The following is a 20,656-nucleotide window of genomic DNA, read 5'->3' as shown; positions in this document are numbered from 1 at the left end:
TGTAAAAAATGATGAAAAAAGTACTATTTTATCCTAATTACAACAACATGTGATTTAAGAATTGGCAAAGCGCCTGGTTATAAGCCGCGGTGAATGGCTGTTTTCTGACCGGCATGGGAACAGCAGTCCATCCATAGCACTGCTGCGCCACCGAATGCACTTTACTAAGGGGAGGTCGGTGGGGACGTCTTGCCTCTGGAGAGGAGGGGGCCGCGATGCCTTTCTTGTCCCCATCAGCCAATGGTCACAGAGGGGTGTAGCCGGACCCCGTGCTTGCAGTGCTGGCCGCCCGCTGGACGTGCTACTTGGCAGCATCTGCCGGTGTGCTGCGGAGTCTGGCACAGCTCTGCAGGAGGGAGCTGTTGAGCAGTCTCTGCTCGGACCCGTCCCGGCCAGCTGCCCCTCTCATCGCAGCTTTACGCGCACGGTTGTTTTGGCCCGGTGAATGTGCAACACGAACAGGGGAGTACATCAAGCAAACAACAACTGAAAGAAGCCTCTTCCAAGCACTGGCTCACAATGCTACTTCGTGTTCTAATGAAATCCTATGTCTGTCTCTGGATCTTGGTGATGCGCCTAGAAGCAGCACACAGTCCGCAAGGTAAGAGGAGGGCGCTGCAGGGGCCGTTGGAGGTGGGCAGGCCAATTATTTCTCAGACACTCACAGCCCTTCAAAAGAACCACTGTCGAAACTTTTTCTTTGGAGGGATTGATTGTTCCTCCGGTGAATTGCATTGGGTGCTTGTTATTCAATGATTGGCGGGGAGAGTTTGCATTGAGCTGCCAGCTTGCTTTAGTGGATGGCAGGCTGTAAACGAAAGTTCCTTTATACTGGCAAGATACAGTTCACCATGCCCCCGGCATAAACAATTTTATCTCATACACCACCTCTCTTCAGGATCATCTCTTGCATGCGTCAGGGGCGTAAAGCAAGCCCCCGGGCCAAGGGAGGGGCCCATCGACCCCTGAAGGGTCGGCGCATTGAGGCCAAGGTCAACGAATAGCTGTGAGATATGGGAGACCCGCGGGCCCCTTATCACCTTCTGCAGGTGGCGGCGGTATTTTTTTGTGCCACTGGCATATGTTCAAATCTGAATGCGTGTTGTCTTTTGTTCTAGAAGTGTTTAAGTGAGTGCCTATTATTTTTTCCATATATTCGTCAAATGCAGGTGTTCGAGTGACGCTACTAAGCACTGCAGCCTGTCTTTTGAAGTGCACGCGTATTCTGTATGTTTCACAGCCCTCTCCACAAAATACGACTTACCTCCCTCTGGATGGCCTGTGTTTCCAGGCAGCCTGACATGCAATTAGAGAGAGATACACAGGCGCCCACCTTATTTCCTTTTTATTTATTTATAAAGGCAAAGTCTTAATTCTAAACGGTTGGAAAATGTTCACTTCGTGTGCAAACTTGAACTATGCCGAGAAGTACTTTACGTCGAGACACTTAAACGAAACCCGCGGAAGAGTGTCTCCTTGAAACAATTCCTATAGTGGAAACCGGCACAGCTGGCAACCACTCGAGTGCAGAGCCCCGGGCAATTAGCGCTGGCAACTAACAATTAGGAAGGCAAGGCCGCTCGTTTTAAACGCTTGGCATAGTCCCCTCTTTACTTATATACTTCAAATGTGTTTGTATTTACATTCTCAATGAAAGATAACTAAGCTAAACGCTGCTTTTCTTTAAAAAAAAATATCCCTAAACGGGTATTTTCTAGTGGTACGTACCGCGACTTCGTGCGTTTTAGTGGCCTATCTCCCTTCTGATTGGTTCATTTGTTTATCCTTCGGAAATGCAACCTAGGCTGCATTGCATTCATGTACTCGGTCTCACAAACAGCCATGTGGTGTGCTCCTTGACAACATTCCGCGCGAGCTGATTGGCTTTCATGTTCATTTAGGAAGCATTCCAGCGCGCGAGCGTTCCAACATTCAGCATAGTTGTCAATCCATAAAACGTGCCGTGGGCTGGTCTCTGGTTGGCAGCTTGCAGAAAATACTCCCCGAGTCAGCCCTGCGCTCACCCGTCACCCAAGAGACACATTCTTTAATGAGTAACACCCTGCCTCTGAATTAACAGCAGAGGATAGACGTTTCAGAGAGACTTCTGACTTGCAAGAAGGCAACAAGTTTAGAAGCAGCCTTTAATGTTTTAAAGAGCTGTTTATGACTTGTAATTATGGTAATTAAAAACAGAGACCGAGAAACCCCTCCGGGATTGAGTCGTTGCGCTATGCTACGTTCCTACGTCGTAACATAAGGTAAGAGAACACCAGCAGTAACTTAAAAGATAAAGGGATATTAATTATTCTTACTGGAATGAAGAGGGCCTATTTAGTACCACCCTATTAGTATTTATTTATTTACACATACCTTGAAGGAGTGTGTGGTTGCAGAGCCACACAGGGCCTGGCCTTTGCAAGTGAGTCGTTTTTTGCACACCTTATCTTGTCATTTTCTTTATCCTATTACAATCCATTTCTCTTATCCTACCCCTTCTGCTGAGGGAAAGCAGCTCCCGCCCTCACCCAACCTGTACATTTGGGTCATGTTCTCTTGATGGTGTCAGCCACCAAAGATTTTGACATTCCAATCATCTGTCTCACATCATTCCCTTTGCAGCCACTTATTTTCACCCAGGCCTGAATTTTATGTACAAGCACAGTGCATGCTGGACGTTTTGAGTCCATACTTAGAGTTAAAAGGGAACTTACAGGTCCTAGAATGCAAAGTGCAAACAAAATGTCAAGTTTGGCTGATGGCGTAATAGATGACAAGTGACCATGCATCCCATTGGTCACCGTTTCACTGCTAATACTTTCATTTGGACTTTCACCATTGATTATGTATAGATGAAGGCAAGGCAGTACCTTCTAACCAACAATAAAAAAAAAAAAAGTTTGAGTGCTCGACTTTTCTAATTAGTTGCAGATGGGGGCGAATTGGGAAACTCTGCGCTCATGCACAGTACACACATTTTAACACAGATTCATTTCATAAGGCTTTATTCGGAGCAAAGAAAAATGTCCATATAAGCACATACATAAAATAACAGAATAACATAACAGATTGCCACAATGGTCAACATATGGTTAAAAACAAGAGAGTATTACAAACAGGGGAGAATAAAATATTTAAAAGCACATACTTTTCCTGATATTAATTGCTTTAAGTAAGAAAGTTGCAGTAAAAAAGCAGATATCAGGGTGATGCAAGTTAAAAAGCAATTTAAAAGAATCATGTACTGTTCTAACACCGAATTTTATAAAAATAGGTTTTAAAAAAGCTACCCGAAGATTCCCATACAGTGGGCACATCAAAAGAAAGTGCATCGTGCTTTGTGCAGACAAATTGTCACAAGGACAAAAACCAATGGGCTGCTTGTTTACAGATGGGAAAGCGACCAATTTATGCACAATCCCCATTCTGAGTCTGGTTAAAACAAACTTGTGGGAAACTCTGTTCACCATGGTGAGATATGGCTGATATCCTTTCAGTTCATTCAAGGTGTTATATTGCACACAGGTAGAGAGAGATTCACATTTACCATTCCGACACTCGGATTTACACAGCAGAAAGATATACTTCATTTCAGCCTTAGAAATTGCTGCAGCCCCATATCTATCAGATTTAATGTTAATCCCATAGAATTCTTGGAAACTGTTGACAATAAACTTAATCCATGGTATCTTTAAATGATTATCAGCAGAGAGACAGTCATCAATAATGGCTCTATTTAGTGACGTCTCTTCTTTAAGCCAAATTGACCGCCACAACAATAGTGGCCTTAAGAGTATCAAATCATTTAAAAAAGGGATACCAAGTTCGCTATGGACTAAGTCATTAGAGGCAGATTTGGGTAAATTCAACAATTTTTTTAAAAAGACGTTCTCCTCCACCTGTAAACCCCCTGCCTGGGTAAAGCCCCAGATCCCAGCTCCATAAAGCGCTGTTGAAAGGCAACGTGACTGGAAGATCTTGAGCATATCACTTATTCGCTTATCACCTAGTTTGGTGGCAAAGGTGAACACCCCATTAGAGCTTCTGACCATCTTGGCTCTAACACTTGTAAGTTCGCTAGCCCATGTACAGTTCTTAGAGAAGTTAATTCCGAGATAACAGAAGTTATCAACCACTTTGACCCTATGTTGATCAATGTAATAAGAGTGAGGCTTATTCTTTCCGGTGCCGCATTCCATGGTATAGGTTTTGGTTTTGTTAATCACAAGCTTTCTCGATGTAATAAACTGTGAAAACCTGTCCATCAGACGTTGGAGGCCTATCGGGGTCCTAGACAATAATACGGCATCGTCCGCATAGAGTAGAACCGGGACAGTGATGTTATTGACTCTAGGGGCGTCGGCCACGACTGACTGTAGCACAGTGTCCACTTCATTAATAAAAAGGGTGAAAAGCAGGGGGGCTAAAACACACCCCTGCCTTATTCCCCGCCCAATCCTAAATTTAGTGGTGCACTCCCTATTAGAACCATATCTAACACTAGTTCGAAGTTTTTCATACAGTCTGGCCAAAAAGAAAATGATGCCCTCTGGAGCCCCCATATCGATCAGCTTGACCCAAAGAATAGCGTGATCCACCAGATCAAAGGCACTACTTAAATCTGCGAAGCAGAGATAAATAGAGCCCTTTCTGGCCAGGGTATATTTCCCTATCAAAAGTTCGAGATTCAGGCATTGCTCGATCGTCCCACGGCCCTTTCTGAACCCATACTGGCAGTTAGCCAAAATGCTATTGGTCTCTGCCCATTCTTCCAACCTAACCAGGAGAATCCTACTCATAATTTTAACTGAGGAGTCCAACAGGGAAATGGGGCGATAATTCTTCACATCCCCCATGTCTCCTTTCTTATGAATAGGTATAATGATAGATTCCTCCCAGGTTGGGGGTATCCCATAACTGACTGCTGCATTAAATACTTTAACCAGAACAGGACCCCAAATCTCCGGGGCTACCTTGTAGACATCAATGGGTACTCCATCAGGGCCCTGGGCCTTACCACCTTTACTTGTGGCAATGCTACCCAAGACCTCCGAGAGACTAATATTCAGGGGCACTATTGGCCAGCGATCACTTAAGTTTAGCAATGAGTTAGCTGAATCAAAAATAATAGAAAAATGGGAAATCCAGGTATCCATGCCAACCACAGAGGTGAGCTCCGGAGCCTTCTCATCTTTTAAGAAAGGGCAGTTAACCGTGGCCCAGAAAAGCGAACAATCTTTCAGTTCGGCGGCCTGCGTCAATTTGTCCCAAGCCTCGTGTTGTTATTCTGTCTTCCTGCGCTTAACTATATTCCTATAGTTAGATCTGAGCTGACACACCTGCTTCTTATCTCTAGGTTTGGTTGCCAGAGCATCTTTAAGCTCTTTTAGTGCGCAGGTACATGCACGATCAAACCATCCTCTTTGCTGTTTTGGCTTGCCATCACTTAATTTAGTAAATTTTTGGTCAATAATGGTATTGATTCGGACAAAATGTTGGACAAGATCGGCATTGACGTCATCCTGCTCAAGGATCTCGGTAATTTCAGGTAGACAGCTATTAATAATACTATCAGACGTCATTACTGATTTGTCACCTTTCCATCTCAACCTAGTACCATTGGGTCTATGTGGTTCAATACTATCAATAATAACAGATGGGACTACAGATATTTTGTTCCAGAAAACAACCTCTAAAACTAAACAATTATGATCGCTAAGCGCGATGTCCACGACCTTAGGAGCCAAACTCCATGGGACAAGGCTTGAAGACAAGCATATAAAATCAATGACAGTGTTAGCCCCCCTCCCTGTAAATGTCGGGATACTTTCTGCAGGGTCATTATTTTTGGTATCCAATATTTCCATGTCGAAAGCCGCTAAAAGATGGTTCAAAGAGTCCCCATATTTATTATGAGGAAAATGGAGATCCACATCCCCAAAGCGGTTAGTAATTCCGCACGGACAATGACTAGAGAGGGGGCAAACTATAGTATTAAAATCCCCTGCGAAAATAAATTCAAAAACAATTTTAGAACCATTAATAATATCTTCTAGAGCACTGAACAATGAATCTACCACCGCATACCTGGTACTATCAAAAATATTATTATAGAAATTAATTAAAAGAATATTTCTACCATCCTTCTCGTACAGCCACAAGATTTGTGCATGGGTCCCCACTAAAACATGCTTCTTAACAATAATGGGGATTTTGATAGAAATCAGGATCAAAAGCCCTCCCTTGGCTCTACCAGAAATGGATGCAGTTGCAGGTAGCTGGTAAGAGACATAACCATTGTACCCCGAAAATTTTTTACACCAAGTTTCCTGAAAACAGCAGATATCAAAAAGATTAATAAACTCTGGCCAACCCAAGCTCGCTTCTTTTGACGTTAAGCCAGCAATATTCCAACTAACAAAATGGCTTCTGGTGGATATTTCAGTGCCTTCGTCCGGGGGGAAAGCACTTGAACACTTGCTGTGGTTGTTGGTTATATGAGATACTCCTTTAGCCCCCTCAAAAACAGTACCAGAATCGATTAACGGGCAGTGATCATGGGGGGAACTAACGTTTCTTAACAACCCCGGTGTAACTCTTACTGGTGCTGCGTCACAGTGTACAACCCCGTCTTCACGGTGTGCTACATCAGAGATCAGTCAGTCATTACAATCTAAACCGCTCAAGCACTGGAACCGATTGGAGTTAACTAGCTCAAACCTATTAGGCACATTTGAGGCACTGCCCCCACCCCTACTAGGAACATTAAGGGGTCTGCTGATAACGTGTTGATAGAAAAACCCAAGTGGTCTAAGAGAAATACTCTGTTCATTTGTAGGTCGTGAGGTGGCTCTAAGCAAAGTTGTAGTAGCTAATTGTGGGTCGCTAAAATTAATGATCACACAATCGCCACTAATACTTTTGGGTGAATTCCCAATCCAATTGGCTCTGGTAGTAGTTAAAATTTCGTGAGACAGAGCCACTGGGTAGCCACACTCTCGATTTAACCAAGCCACTGTTTTATTCTTAAGGGACTCGTGGCTTTCAAGATTGCCCCGAGACCCGTTGTCCAGAAGTGGGGGAACGTTAGTTAAAACTGCCACGTATGGTGCACATTCCGGGGGTAAATTAGGACAGGAATAACGATAATTTTTAGGCTTATTGGCGATCTTCCAAGGATTATCCACTACCTTAGATAAAGGTGGAATATTAGAACCAGCCGCTAATTGCGATTCAACTGTGGGGTTAGGACAAAGGCTCTCATTAGGGATGTTAAGAGTTTCTGGTTCTGATACCATAGCTGTTACAGAATCTAGTGGATCTAGTGGATCTACTCTATTAACCTTAGTCCCTGAATGGGAGTCTAGAAGCCCCCCCAGTCTCTTAATTTCTTCTGATAGAATATCAAGTTTGTCCATTAGAGGCAAGATAATTTTGTCAAACTTAGTATCTATTAGACTAACTAGAAACTCTAATTGCTTGGGGTCTAATGTTACTTGAGTGTTTTCGACAACAGTAGGTGGGTTACTCACTGCACACTTAGATGGGGGGTCCAATCTTTTTTTATTATGGTTCCCTCCTCGTTTTGGAATAGTTGACCTAACACCCTTCCCTGATCTTAACACTCTCTGCACTCTCGGAGCCGGAGAGCATAAAGCTAATGACGGGTCTGACGGTTCTGGCATGATCAGGGTAGGATCAGAATCAGGTACGGGGATCACTATGGGGCGTTGCGAGCATTCTGTATTGACACCACCGTCTACTGATGATATTGGTGATACAATAGGTAGATCTGGAGTATTAGGTAAGGAATCCAAAGGGCACCCCCGGCCTAAAGAAAGTCGTCGCTCTTTGTTGATTTTATCAACGACTTTCACAAGATAACTATCAAGGGTGGCACAATTAGAACGAACAGTCTCCTTGTTAAGTGTAGACATATTAACTTGCTAAATAATGAAACCACAAATATGAAGCTAAACTAAACACTCTGAACAGCCTTAATCAGAAATAATCAATTTGTTATATCAGTTAATCACTTAAGATATTACAATATAAACTAGAAATATCTGCGACACAATTAATAACCAGTAAAATCCAGGTGCAAATGTGTATTATGACCTGGGTACACACAGATGCAGTGCTTTAAATAATCACTTGCACAGCGTCAGGCCCAGCCCAGCCGCGGCCAGCCCCGGACGGCCACAGACGGCCCGCCCTTTGCCCGGGCATAGCCCGCGCGCGAGCCCGCGTCACGGGGTGTAGGGCCGATTTAATAGCGCCTCCGGGCGCGTAGGGGGTGACGTCGCTTCCGGCGTCCGGGGAGCCTGGGAGGTGAAGTCCGCCTCTTGCCCCACCTCCACGCTGCGGCCACGGAAGATTCGCGGCGGCGGGAGGGAGAGGACAGGCCACAACAGCAGCAGCAGTTGCCCCGCAGGGAGGACTACGAGGTAGGTGTAGGGTCCAGCCGGGGCAGTCAAAGGGCAAAGAGAGTCGACCCGCTCCACCGGGTGTAGGGCCGATTTAATAGTGCCTCCGGGCGCGTAGGGGGTGACGTCGCTTCCGGCGTCCGGGGAGCCTGGGAGGTGAAGTCCGCCTCTTGCCCCACCTCCACGCTGCGGCCACGGAAGATTCGCGGCGGCGGGAGGGAGAGGACAGGCCACAACAGCAGCAGCAGTTGCCCCGCAGGGAGGACTACGAGGTAGGTATAGGGTCCAGCCGGGGCAGTCAAAGGGCAAAGAGAGTCAATGTACTGGCGATGCTTAAAGAGGAGGGATGCCAAACCTACATCCCCAAAACCTAGACTGCTACAACAATTGTAACAAGCCTCCAAGCACAGGCAAACTTATTCAAACTACAATAGTATAATCAATCCAGATGTTCATGTATTCGTGATGTTCTTTCTTTATTGTTTAGTGCCCACAGCCAGCCAACACGTGTTTCGGCACTGAGAAATTCACCTCATGACTTCCCCAGGGCTGGAATAGAACAATAGTGTAACAAATATACATACACTTTGTAAGAATGTCACCCTGTGTCGCAGGATATCGGGGCCCTGCTCAAGGGCCAATGGTCAACACATGGAGGAAACTCATGTCTTATTTATCCAACAGCTTGAAATGCAACCCTACATGCCTCTAGCTTACATCCTAACTGTCAAATCAATGCAATATCTTTTGGTGGGATGATGTGGGCGAGGCGTAACCGCAGTCAGTAACACAAGTTTCAAAAGTGTTTACAGGACATGGAGACTAGATTCTTTAAAAGGAGTTACAACATACAGGTGATCAAGTCAACGAGAAACAGGATGATGGGAGTAGACAGGAAGCAAACACTGGATACATGTACTGATATGAGGAATAAATAGAAACAGGTTTGCCTTATTATGGATTATAGGTGGGCGTCATGTAGATACCGTAAATGTCTGCGGAGGCACTGGCATTTACTACAGGCAGATACATTATTGGAGGATTGTGTGCCTGCTAGACTTAGCATTACATTTGATTAATATACAACTTCATATTTTATGTTCTCTTGCAACTGCACTTATGAGTGGAGTTTCATTAAGTAGTGTGCAAAATTGGGTTATTAGTAGCAAAGGATGTGAGTCCTGCATAAGTAATAAGACTCAAATTGTCTTTCTACTGGGGACCAAGTACCCTATTGTAGCACTTGACTCTCTCAGGGTAGCGAAGCAGAGCAGTCCGAGGCCTACTCAGTAGTGTTGGTGTGGGCTAGTAATTCCAGTTCTCAGGCCCCCAACATTCAATGCATTATTGACAGGTCAATTCTTTTTCTTTTAAAAAGTAGGAGTGTATTTTATTACAACCACATGACTAAATACTATGCATTAAATTACACACACATATGTCTTAGGTAGATGGAAATACTTTCCGTGACACCCTTATAGCACATTTCACTGCAATCGCATCCTGAGCCCCATAATCTCAATACCCCCACCTATACTAGAGAAAGCATCACTCTGTAAGGTGATGTCTTTATTTATAAGGCAGAACTACTGACTTTAAGGGACCGCCACATTATATGTAAGGCAGGCCTACTGACTTTGTCATGGTGTCGTATTAATATATAAAGCAGGCCTCTTGGCTTTGCCAGGATGTTATCACAATAATAACAATAAGCACATGTTATACCACCATTAAAACCAATGGAACCCATAACCATATTCCTGAGCAACCATAATAAGCATTGCAATGTTCAATAATGAAATTATTAATAAAGCAATTGTATTTAAAGCGATCACAAACATATTATTGCATTTCTTTTAACACTCTTCTCGCCACATAGTGTAGCCATAGGAACAGCCACTAAGGATCCCTGGGGCTGCTTAAAAATGATGTAAACCTCTAGTGGGGACTTGCTTGCTAGGCCCCTGGAGAGTTATGTTCAGTTTTTGCCAAATTCCTTCAGGGAGGCTGATGCACTCCCTGCAGCCCCCCACAACACTTACACATTATGATGATGGTGCCCCTCTTTGAGGGCACCATGAGCAGAAAAGAACATGTAAATAGACCTTGAAAGGCATATGGGGTGCTTCTCAGCAGACTGTTGTGAATATTAAATAAGTGGCTTTTGGTAACGCTGCTTCACACTACGCCACACCCGCATTACCTATTGGCCTTTACTGTTTTTGATTTTTTTTTTACAAAAGCAGCTTGGGGACCCCACTCCCATGCTGCTGAGCCTGCTGCTTAACCTTCCCCACCCACGTATGCTCCAGCAGGAGGGAGCGCACAGTCCTCCTGCTGCCTCACTCCTGTGGAGCTTTAGCTCTGGGACCCATCCCCCATGGGCATGGGGATGGAGGAGACAGTCCACATCACTCCTGAGGCTCTGGCCTCAGCAGTCATTGGAAGAGCGCAGTAGTGCTCCAATTATTGGTGTCTGTTGTTTTGGGCCTTAGGGAAGGGGTTCTGGCCCAGAGGTCAACATTTTTATTCTGGCCCCATGGGGAGATGAGGGCCTCCAGAGGGGATACAGATATTGGGCACAGGAGCCCACACGCATCTCTTCCCCAGAGGAGTTAGGTCAAACACCAATTTGCTGCTCCTGGGGCGCTGACTCATCCCAGGATATTTCTCAGATAGCAGTGGAGTGCCACATGCTTGATTTTCACCTTTAGTATTTTTAAAATGGTAGGTTATTAAAGATGCCTAACTCGGGGCCCTTTGGGGTGATAGTCTCCATCTTGGGCTAGTTTTGCTCTTAGTGGCAAGCTCTAGCCACCAGGAGCATGTTTATTAGGCCTCACTGCCTCTGAAGGGGTGCTCTTTACAGGGAGCAAGAATTTTTTGTCTCCCTGCTCCAGTCTTCTCCTCTGCCTTCCTTGCTATTGGTGCTCTCCTCCTGCTGGTGGGGGTCTTGTGCAGCCCCCTGCAGCAGCTGACACAACTCCCTCCTGCATGCCCTCACCAGGCCCTATGGCCATCTCACAGAACATCCAGGGGCAAAGGAGTCCAAGTCTTTCCCCAAACTGGCATAATGGGGCCATCGTCACTGTCCTGGAGAGATACATCTTAGACCTGAGGGTCAGCTGATGACAAAGTCTTTAGTCCTTCTTTGCAAGGCATCTGGGGGCTTCTCTTTCCAGCTGGGAATTCTTTCTCCATAGTCGTCTCCCACGTTCAGGGTCTAATCACCTGTCTATCCCCTGAGCAGGGTTTTTTAGAATAGAACGGAAAGTTCTAGATGCCAGGGACCCCTGGCCAATTCTATGATGCTTCATCATCCCTCCACCCCTGTCCCACTCTCCTGCACAGAATGCTAGGGCAATCCACCATGGTAACTTGAATTTTTCTATGGAAAGAGCTCCACGGAGGGCCTCCGCTCCACCACTAGCTGATATCACTGCTTGAACCTTTCCCAACAAAACATCAAAGGCCTGTGTTGGCCCTAGATGTATGGGTTTGATCCTTTGCTCTGATGTGCCTGAACTGTCCCAGCCTTTGTGGAATGTGAGAAGCTAATTATGAAATGCAGACTTCCCTCCCCACTCCTTTCCGCCTAGGAACTGAGCCAATCACTAATAACTGCTCTTTTTGCGTGGAAAGGCCTTTCTCCCATTAGCTGGGGAGCAGACTAAGTAGGGTTAACAAAGGCCTGGAATCTGATTATGAGTTGAGCCAGAGAAATATGAGAAACCCTGAAGTTCCAAAAGATTTGGATTTATTTTGTGAAGATCGGCAAATTCAAACTTAGTTTCCCTGTTTTACCCCAGTTGGACACCTTGCTGGACTGTGTAGACCTTAGGGGAGCAGAACTGCACTTTAGGACATATTCTGTCTATATGTATAATGCAGTGAAAGCACTACAGATTGTCCAGTAAAGCCTTCTGAGCTATCTGTGAGTGCCCACAAGTATTACAAGGGCTACACCAGGACAGAACCTAAACTTGCAGCGTCTCTTCTGCGCCATGCTTCCTGTGCACAGTTACGGGACTCTGCACAATTGCCACCTCACACATGCAGCCCGACACCTGCGTGGACATGTGCTCACATGTAACCTCCCAGTGCCTCTTACCCTAACTGCACAGCAGTGGCCTTATCTTAAAAGGCAGACACTGGAGGTGAACCTGCTCAGTCCGATTACTGTGAAATTGCCATTAGTGAGACTCCGGTACTGAAAAATACCCAAGGCAAAAGTCCAAAAACTGGGTAGTCCGAAGTGAAAAATCCTGGTGGACAAAATGGGTGGAACCAATTTGCTATGGTTAGAGATAATTGGATACTTGGTCATGCCTACCATAATTAAGGGGGAGTCATTTCTACTTGGATGAGCACGGCCATAAGTCACCTGGTATTTATACTTTCCTTGTGTGCATGACCAAGTCTGTTTATTGGTCAATGCGATCCTTCATGTAATGTGCAGGAAGGAGTCTTATTTTCTCTCATTGCCTGGAAAGGTAATTTTGATGCTTGTACTGATCATTGCATTTCTTCATTTAAGGAGAAATAGTCAGCTGTGGTGCAAGCTAAGAAGGGGGGTAGTTTAGATTCTGGATTCTTTGCATGAAGGATGACCCTTGTACGGATCGCCTTATGGCCAGCAGGGAGACAGTGTAGAACACGAAGAACTGACGGAATCCCTTCCCTTGGGCAAAACTGTAGTAGCTCTCCTGGTACTAAGTGTTGCCTTCTTTTCAATATTTTGAGTAAAAAGAGTAGGGACCCTAAGAGTAGGGACCCTAAAAAATAGACCATTTATCTTTATCTAGTCTTCTAGAGACATAACAAGATTAAAAGAGAAGATGCGTAGAAGTATTTTAGTATTGTAGAAAGTGCCTAATGTGACTTGGATGTCAAGGGAAGGGTTTGAGTCCATGGCCACTCACAGATGTCTGGGCTGATTTGCTGATGCCGCAGGGAGGGGAGTGGAGTTCCCAGGATCAGGTGGTTGTAGGTTTCATGCTTTAGAATCTTATCTGATGCATTCAAATTATTCAGAATTTGGCTGCTCGTCTCCTTCCTAGTCTCCCTTCAACTCTTCTATTTCTGCTCATCTCAAAGCCTTCATTGGCTGCCTAGGGCCAATAGGTCCTGTTTCAAAGTCTTGTGTAGCTGCCATTGTGCTGTACATTTTCAAGGAGTACACCGTTGTATATATCATGTCACCTCTTAATGTTCTAAATGCTCTCTATGCTCAATTATGGCTAAATATCTTTGTATCCCCCACTTTAAAAATGAGCAACTAGGGGTGGCAGTCCTTCTCTTTTCTCAAAGCAAAATACTAGAATTATCTTCCCTTAATACGTAGCTTTCAGGAAAACTATTTGGCATTTAGAAAGAGCCTCAATGTGCGTGTGTTCCAGAAGACTAGAATATTCTGACTGCCTTTCAGCCATGCTGTCTCAGCACAAAGATGCGTCTTGGAGTGTTGGTTACACTTTATAAACCATTAATTCGTACATTCATTCATGTATTCATTCACATTCGGTGGTGGTGGTAATGTTGAAAGTAGTTTTATCCCTTCAGGTTTTCCTGTTTAATGATATGTGTTTTGTCAGAGTAGGAAGAGTAGGTTAAGTTCATGGACTTGATGAGTGCCGTTAGCTGGATGAGGAGGTGGTTATAAAGGAGGGGCACCCTAGTTGCCAGTAAAAGATGATGTGAATAGACCTGGGAGAGGTGGTTTGACCAGCTATAAAGTTATGAGGAGAAGCTGTGCATGAGGTTTCATGAGATGTGAGTTTCCTCTAGTCTCAGTTGCATGGTCTGATAGTAGCTGGGTCAAAAGCTGGTTCAAGGACTTGTCACTTAATCTCAGGTCATCCCAGATGGATATAAAGGAAGATTTAGTAACTCTAAGTCAGATGGAGACTTTTTGGTGGTAAGAGAATATATTGTTCATTCTCAGAAGAGGGAGACCCAAGAAAAGACAACTTTTTCAGTCAGGTTTCCTAAAAAAGGGCTATTGGGAATCAGTTTATCTGGATTCAATTGGTGATTCAAGGTTCTTTTTCTTGATTGGTGGTTCATTGAAGAAATCCTTGAGCACGTAGGAGAAAGTGCCTGAAGATAGCAAGTTGTTAGGAATTATTTTTTTGCTGAGAGTCAATGGTTGTGGATAGAAAGATGTCAATGAAGGTTTTACCAGACAGTGGTCTGAATGTCTTGTGTTGGCCCAGAGTCTGACTGGTAGCCACTTGGCCCCTTGACTTGACCAGTTGTTTGAATTTAGAGTTAGAAAGTTTTTATAAATTAGACCAAAGACTATTTCATTTTTTCCTGCTAGTTTTGGCCTCTGTAGGCTACTTTGTTGGGCACCTTCCTGATGAGGTAACATTCCAGGTTCTTTGTTTGCAAAACAAATTTAAATTTCAGTTGCAACCCAATAGGCTTTGGAGTGTTGGATATTGATGGTGGTGCACTCTGGGTTGTGGAATTCTGAGAGGTGCCTATGTAGTACTCTTGTAGGGCTTTTCATTTTGGCGAGCCACAAAGAGTAGTGGTATCTTTTAGCATTCACAATAATGTATCCTGTAAAGGTGTTAGAGGCATGTTGTGGCTTTTTGGAACATTAGTTTAATTCACTGTTGTTGCAAAGCATCTAATTCTGTCAAGATGTTTTTATCTTTTTGTTGAGTGATGGGTTCCTCTTTTTGAGAGCTGGGCAAAGGAGCGCCTTTAGCATTACCACAGGGCCCAAAACTTTGTTATGTCATTTGTAGAAGTGTTCCACATTTTATATTTAGTTGGAGGGAGAAGTGGTAGTAATCTAGGAATAAAATATTTTAAGGCTGAGCTTGTTTCAGTGTCTATCGGCATTTCTGTTGACAACTGCTGCAGCAGTATTTGGCCTCAAGAGGAAGTTTGCAGGTAAAGAAATGAGGTGGTGCTCTTTCCACATTTTTTGAATGTTTCTTGTTATTTTGGTGATTTCCACTGGACAAATTAAATGTTCACTGCCAAGGTGTGCCCAGATTAAAGTGACAGCCCTGAGACAAATTGGGTTAGGTTGAGAGCCTATATGTTTGTGTGAGTGATAAGGGTTGGGACTGTCAAACCAGAAGCAGAAATCCGTGTAATTTATTGCAAAGTCTGAGACTGCATCTAAGAATGAATCTGTGAATGCTATATTGTTTTGGAGAGGTCAGTCTTATCGACAGGAATGAGCAACATCATACTATTCGAGACACATGATCTCTAATGTGTTTGTCAAGATAACTGCACTGCCGCCACTGTTCCTCCTAGAACCGTTTTGAGTGGGGAATCTGTATCCAGGTGGGATGGCTACACAGAGGAATAGAGGTGCATTGTCAGCTAGTCCGGTTTTTGCAATGGACATGGTATCTAGATTTGAGTCTAATAAGACTAAGATGGGTGTGTGATGAAATAGGTAAGTTATGGGAGAAGGTGTGTTAAGAAGTGGGCTTGGTGTGAGTGATTGAACAAATGTGTGGGAAGGCAGTGAGGTTTCAGCGGGAGGAGGCTTGTAGAAATATCAGCATTAGGGAAGAGAAAAAGGCATAGTAGAAGAAGACGGTAGGAAGAAGTCCTAGTGATCAGAGTAGAAAGTAGCATTACAAGAAAGATAGACACTAATGTAAGGCTTGCTAGCAGGAGGTATAGGAAATATGTGTTTCAGGTGGAGAATGCCTCAGTAAGGCTACAGGGCGTGGAGTGGTTAAGAGGTGCTTTGAGTGATTAACCAAAGCACAGGTAGATGGTGTAAGATGAACATGGCACATTTAGATGGATGATGGTTATAGGACAGGGAGGTGGATAGAGGGACAGATTGGTTAGTTGAGGTTGGAGGAGGGGATAAAAGACATATGGAGATGTTAGGATGGAAGCAGTCGGGGAAGGTGAGTGGGTATAGAGTTGTTAACAGTCATAGGAAGAGTTGTGGATGGTAATAAGTAAATGTAGTAATTAAACAGAGCAGGTTATTGAAATGGATATCGCCAAGGTATGGGTAGAGGTTGAGGGTGGCGGACAATAGGGCAGTTAGAGTGAAAGTGAGAGTTGAAAGACAAGTTGTTAGTGAAAGATGAGGTAGGAGCGGATGGGCAGTTTAAGAGATGCTAGAAGGATGAGCACTATGAGAGGTTTTAGAAGACATAGGTGAGGTAGGTGCACGAGTTAATTAGGAGCTCCTGGGATCAACCTATTAATTAGCAGGGTTTGAGAACCACCAGCTATTTAAAATACGTTTCAGAAGGTCATAAAAATCTTGGAGGTACAGTACATGCAGCTTCCAAAAATCACCAATCATATATGCAGCAATGGCAATTAAAATACTATGGGATCCACCCAGGAGCAGAAAGCACAGCTGTCATAAGCATAACCAATAATGGAATTTAGAGGTTTATTTGGTCCACCTAGAAGTAGGGCAGGTTCAACCCACAAGACGAGGCAGCTTTTAGAAATCACGATGTACTTGTGACTATTTTCAGACTGCAATAGGAGTCTATGAAGCAGTCCTACAAGCAATATAGTTGCAATGCAAAAGAGGCCATTACACAAATCGCCACGCACTTCTATGCAGTTTCAGACTGTACAAGTGTAAAAGGTCCACCTAAACACTGAGTAGGTGCAACCCACAGACAGACCCACCGGCCTAATTTACCAGGTACCTGGACCTATGTGTCAAAGGTAGTTAAGAAACTATTAGGGTCAACTTACCAGGGGAGATGTTTTAGACCTGACAGCCTTAGAGTGCTCTTCCTCAAACCTTCTGCCTGTTTGTCTCACTGTTTTGCTGATTTCATTTTGTTGGCCTTAGGACTCTGAACACTTAACCACTGGCAACTAGTGCTAATGTGCATGGTTTGATTGACTTCTCCACAATTGGCATATTTATGTTATCTAGAAGTCCCTAGTAGAGTGCACTACATGTGCCCAGGGCCTGTAAATTAAATGCTACTAGTGGGCCTACAGCACTGATTGTGCCTTCCACAAAAGCAGCACTTTAAACATGTCTCAAGCCTGCCACTGCAGAGCCTGTGTGTGCAGTTTTACTGCTATGTCAACTTGACATTTAAAACCCCTTGCCAAGCCTCAAACTCCACTATTATTACATATGTCACCCCTAAGATAGGCCCTAGGTGGCCCATAGGGCAGGGTGCTCTGTAATTAAATAGTAGGGCATGTACTTTTAAGTTGTACATGTCTTGGTAGTTGAAAACTCCCACATTTGTTTTTCACTACTATGAGGCCTACCCTTCTCATATGTTAACAATGGGAATTCCTTGTTACACCTGTAACCTGTATACACCCATCAGCTGTAATTCCTGATTGAGAAGGAGTAGCTATATCATGTCTCATATCTTTGGAATGATAATGATCAATCCTCTTTGCTGGCAACTTTGAATTTATTGCCACTATTTTAGAAATCAAACTTTTAGAAAGATGGCATTTCTCTGTTCTTAGTTCTGTGTGTCTGCAGCCTGTCTTCAATACATATATACTTGGGTGGGTGATAGCTGGACTTTGTGCATTCCATCTAGACAACCACAAACAAAGGAAGGTTAGGTGTGATTAAGTGGTCATTCATACACTGATGGGTCATCCTGGGCAGGATGGGAGGGAGGAGCTGGCACTTACACCTGAGTAGGCAGTGTCCTGTCCTCACTCAAAGGGCTGCATACCCCCCTGTAATGAGTCTGGAGCCAGAGCTGGGAGGCAGGACCTTTGTGCACTTCAGAGCCCCTCTTTGAAGTCACCCCCACTTGAAAGGCACAACTAGGTATAAGTACTGGGTCTCAGACTCCACCAAATCAGACACTACTGGACCTGTGAAGAAGCTCTGCCAGAAGTAAGGATTGCTGTGGAGTAAGGACTGCTGTGCTGCTACAACGACTGCCACTTTGCTGAACTGCTACTCTGGCAGAACTTCTTTTCTACTGTGCTGCCCTGTGGCTCACTACCCTCTTCCTGCTGTGGAAGAACTGGACTCTTGCTTGAACTAAGCGTGATCTCCAAGGTCATGCTGGCTTGCCTCCTGTTTTAAGACTCAAGGATATCATAGTCTTACCCCTTGCTCCTGTGCCTGCTCAATTGGAAGTGTATTCAGGTGCTTGCTCCAGTGGAACTGACATATCCTCTGCTGCGTGAGGCAGAGTCAACATATTGCTGCAGTTGCAGGAACAGATCCGTCACATCGCACTTAAAACAAGTGCATTGCCATTGGAACTACTGCATCGCCATCGCTGCAGTTGAGACGATCAACGTATTCCCTAGACTATATGGAGAAACCTGGCACATCACACTCGGAACCAATGCATCTCAGAACTGGTGCTGAGTCTTCGGAACCAGTGCATCACCATTGTTACGTGAAGAAAATCGATGCATCACGTCGATTGCAGGATCGACACCGACAATCACTCAGCTGCACCCCGCATCTCTCTATTGAGACAAGTATCGAGTTCCTTTTGTTCAGCTGGCCTTGTGGCAGTTCTGTATCCCGCCCATGGTCCCTCGCAGTCAACCTCAACCCTTGGCTTTGCCCCGATCCAGCGCAACCTGCTAACCCCATAGGCACTTTTTGCTTTTAAGTGCTATATGTTCACTTTTAATTTTTAAAAATTGATATCTCAACTTCTACTTTTTGGATTTTTGTCATTTATGTCTAGTTTTATTTATACAATCATTATCAGTTACTGTTTGAAGTGTTGCACAAATGCTTTACACATTGGCTCTTAAGCCTGCCTGCTCTGTGCCAAGCTACCAGAGGGTGAGCACAGGTTAATTTATGGTGTGTATCTGATTTACTCTGACGAGGACTGTGATTTATGCTTCGACAGGGTGCATACCTCCACCACCCAGAAACCCAGTTTCTAACAAGGAGCAACCCACATGAAAATGCAGCTTAATAAAAATACAGCCATGGATGATAGGGGTCAATGGGGTCCCAGTATGTATATTTCATTGCTACGTAGTATTTAACGGATAGATTTTTGCTGGATTCAGCAGCTGACTCATCAGGTGAAATGCCCAGATCCACTAATTTGCCACAAAGCTTGTGATTCCTAATGAGGACCGTAATAGAAAACTGGGCTGAATTTACTAGCCCTATTGAGACTTATGTGGGACTGGTAATCGGGACTTGGCTAATAGTGTCATCCATGGCTCCATTTTTGCTGACTATCACAAACCTTCTCGCATGACGCGGAAGGCTACGGGTGACGGCCCACCGTTGTAAACAATTTGGGAAACTGGTAAATATCTAGTCACCAAATAATATGTAGGAGCTCTAACAGCATATGGATCCACGCACATACCCCAAAAAAGCACAGTGAGGTGGAGAGATACTCACCCCTTCTGTAATACCAACCCTAAGCCTGCTCCGTAAAGGGTCTATTCTTCCCAGAAGTACCAGGGAGCTTGAACTTTTGACCACATGACCCCCTCTAGTGACACTGAAGTCTACCGAAGCCCTAGCAGGTTGCACAGCCCATATAAAAGGCCAGTCGCCTACCACTCTCCGTACCAGCAGCAGAGAGATGTTTCAGACTGTAGGTGTGAATACACGGTGTAGCTTTTGATGAAGTAAGTGATTGCTCAACTCTGGTGGGTGGGGGGGACAGATCCGCAGAGGGCCTGTTTGCATAGGAACCTGGTGGGGTGGGGGCATTACAACTACATTAACTTTCCAATCGGCAGTAACGAACAAGGATAACGTGAATCGGGTGTGTTTGGGGCAATAACTAATAAGCATATGGTGAACCGGGAGTGCGTGAGTCTCTGCCCTTTTCCCACATGAACCTCCCAAACAGAAGAGATCAAGCTGTACATACTTTGAGGATGTGAGTGCTGGCTGGGTGATTTTTCTAGTGATGTGAATGAATGACATGAACCATTTCCAGCTATAGATTGTAGCGCCACAGGCCGGGTATATGTTAAACATAAGCATTACATAATAGTGACATCTAACAGTTACAACTTTGGATGATGTGTGAATTTTTTCCAAATAATTCCCACTAAGAGTGCAGTCACTTTTTTGCGGATGACGATCTACGCAACTTCAAAGTTGGGACCTTATAGCACCAGTTTGGGGTTTACTAAGAATAAGGTGTGCAAGAGCAACGAGTACAGGCGCAATTGCATTGATAAGGCCCATTCAAGAGCACAAGGTTCAACATCTAACCTCTATTTGCACCAGGCCCTCTACCTAGTAAATGAGAGGTTTGGTGCTGCGG

General features: G+C 44.5%; 1 protein-coding gene across 4 annotated transcripts in view; it reads left to right on the top strand.

Moving 5' to 3' along the window:
• The first annotated feature begins 214 nt into the window (after positions 1 to 214).
• The window catches only part of VWDE (von Willebrand factor D and EGF domains), a 384,361-nt gene continuing 363,919 nt past the window's right edge, over positions 215 to 20,656 (top strand). For 2 of the 4 annotated variants that reach the window (XM_085630788.1, XM_085630785.1), the window contains exon 1: positions 215 to 601. In XM_085630788.1, coding sequence (XP_085486914.1) covers positions 520 to 601 — 82 coding nt within the window. In that variant the 5' untranslated portion in view covers positions 215 to 519. Of the gene's footprint in view, positions 602 to 2,151; positions 2,262 to 20,656 lie in introns of those variants that run through there. The other 2 variants (XM_085630787.1, XM_085630786.1) reach the window with 1 other exon arrangement.

This window comes from Triturus cristatus, chromosome 10 (assembly GCF_964204655.1).
Source record: "Triturus cristatus chromosome 10, aTriCri1.1, whole genome shotgun sequence".
NCBI lineage: Eukaryota > Metazoa > Chordata > Amphibia > Caudata > Salamandridae > Triturus > Triturus cristatus.
The sequence above is the reverse complement of the archived record's forward strand: the minus strand, read 5'-3'. Positions and strand labels throughout refer to the sequence as shown.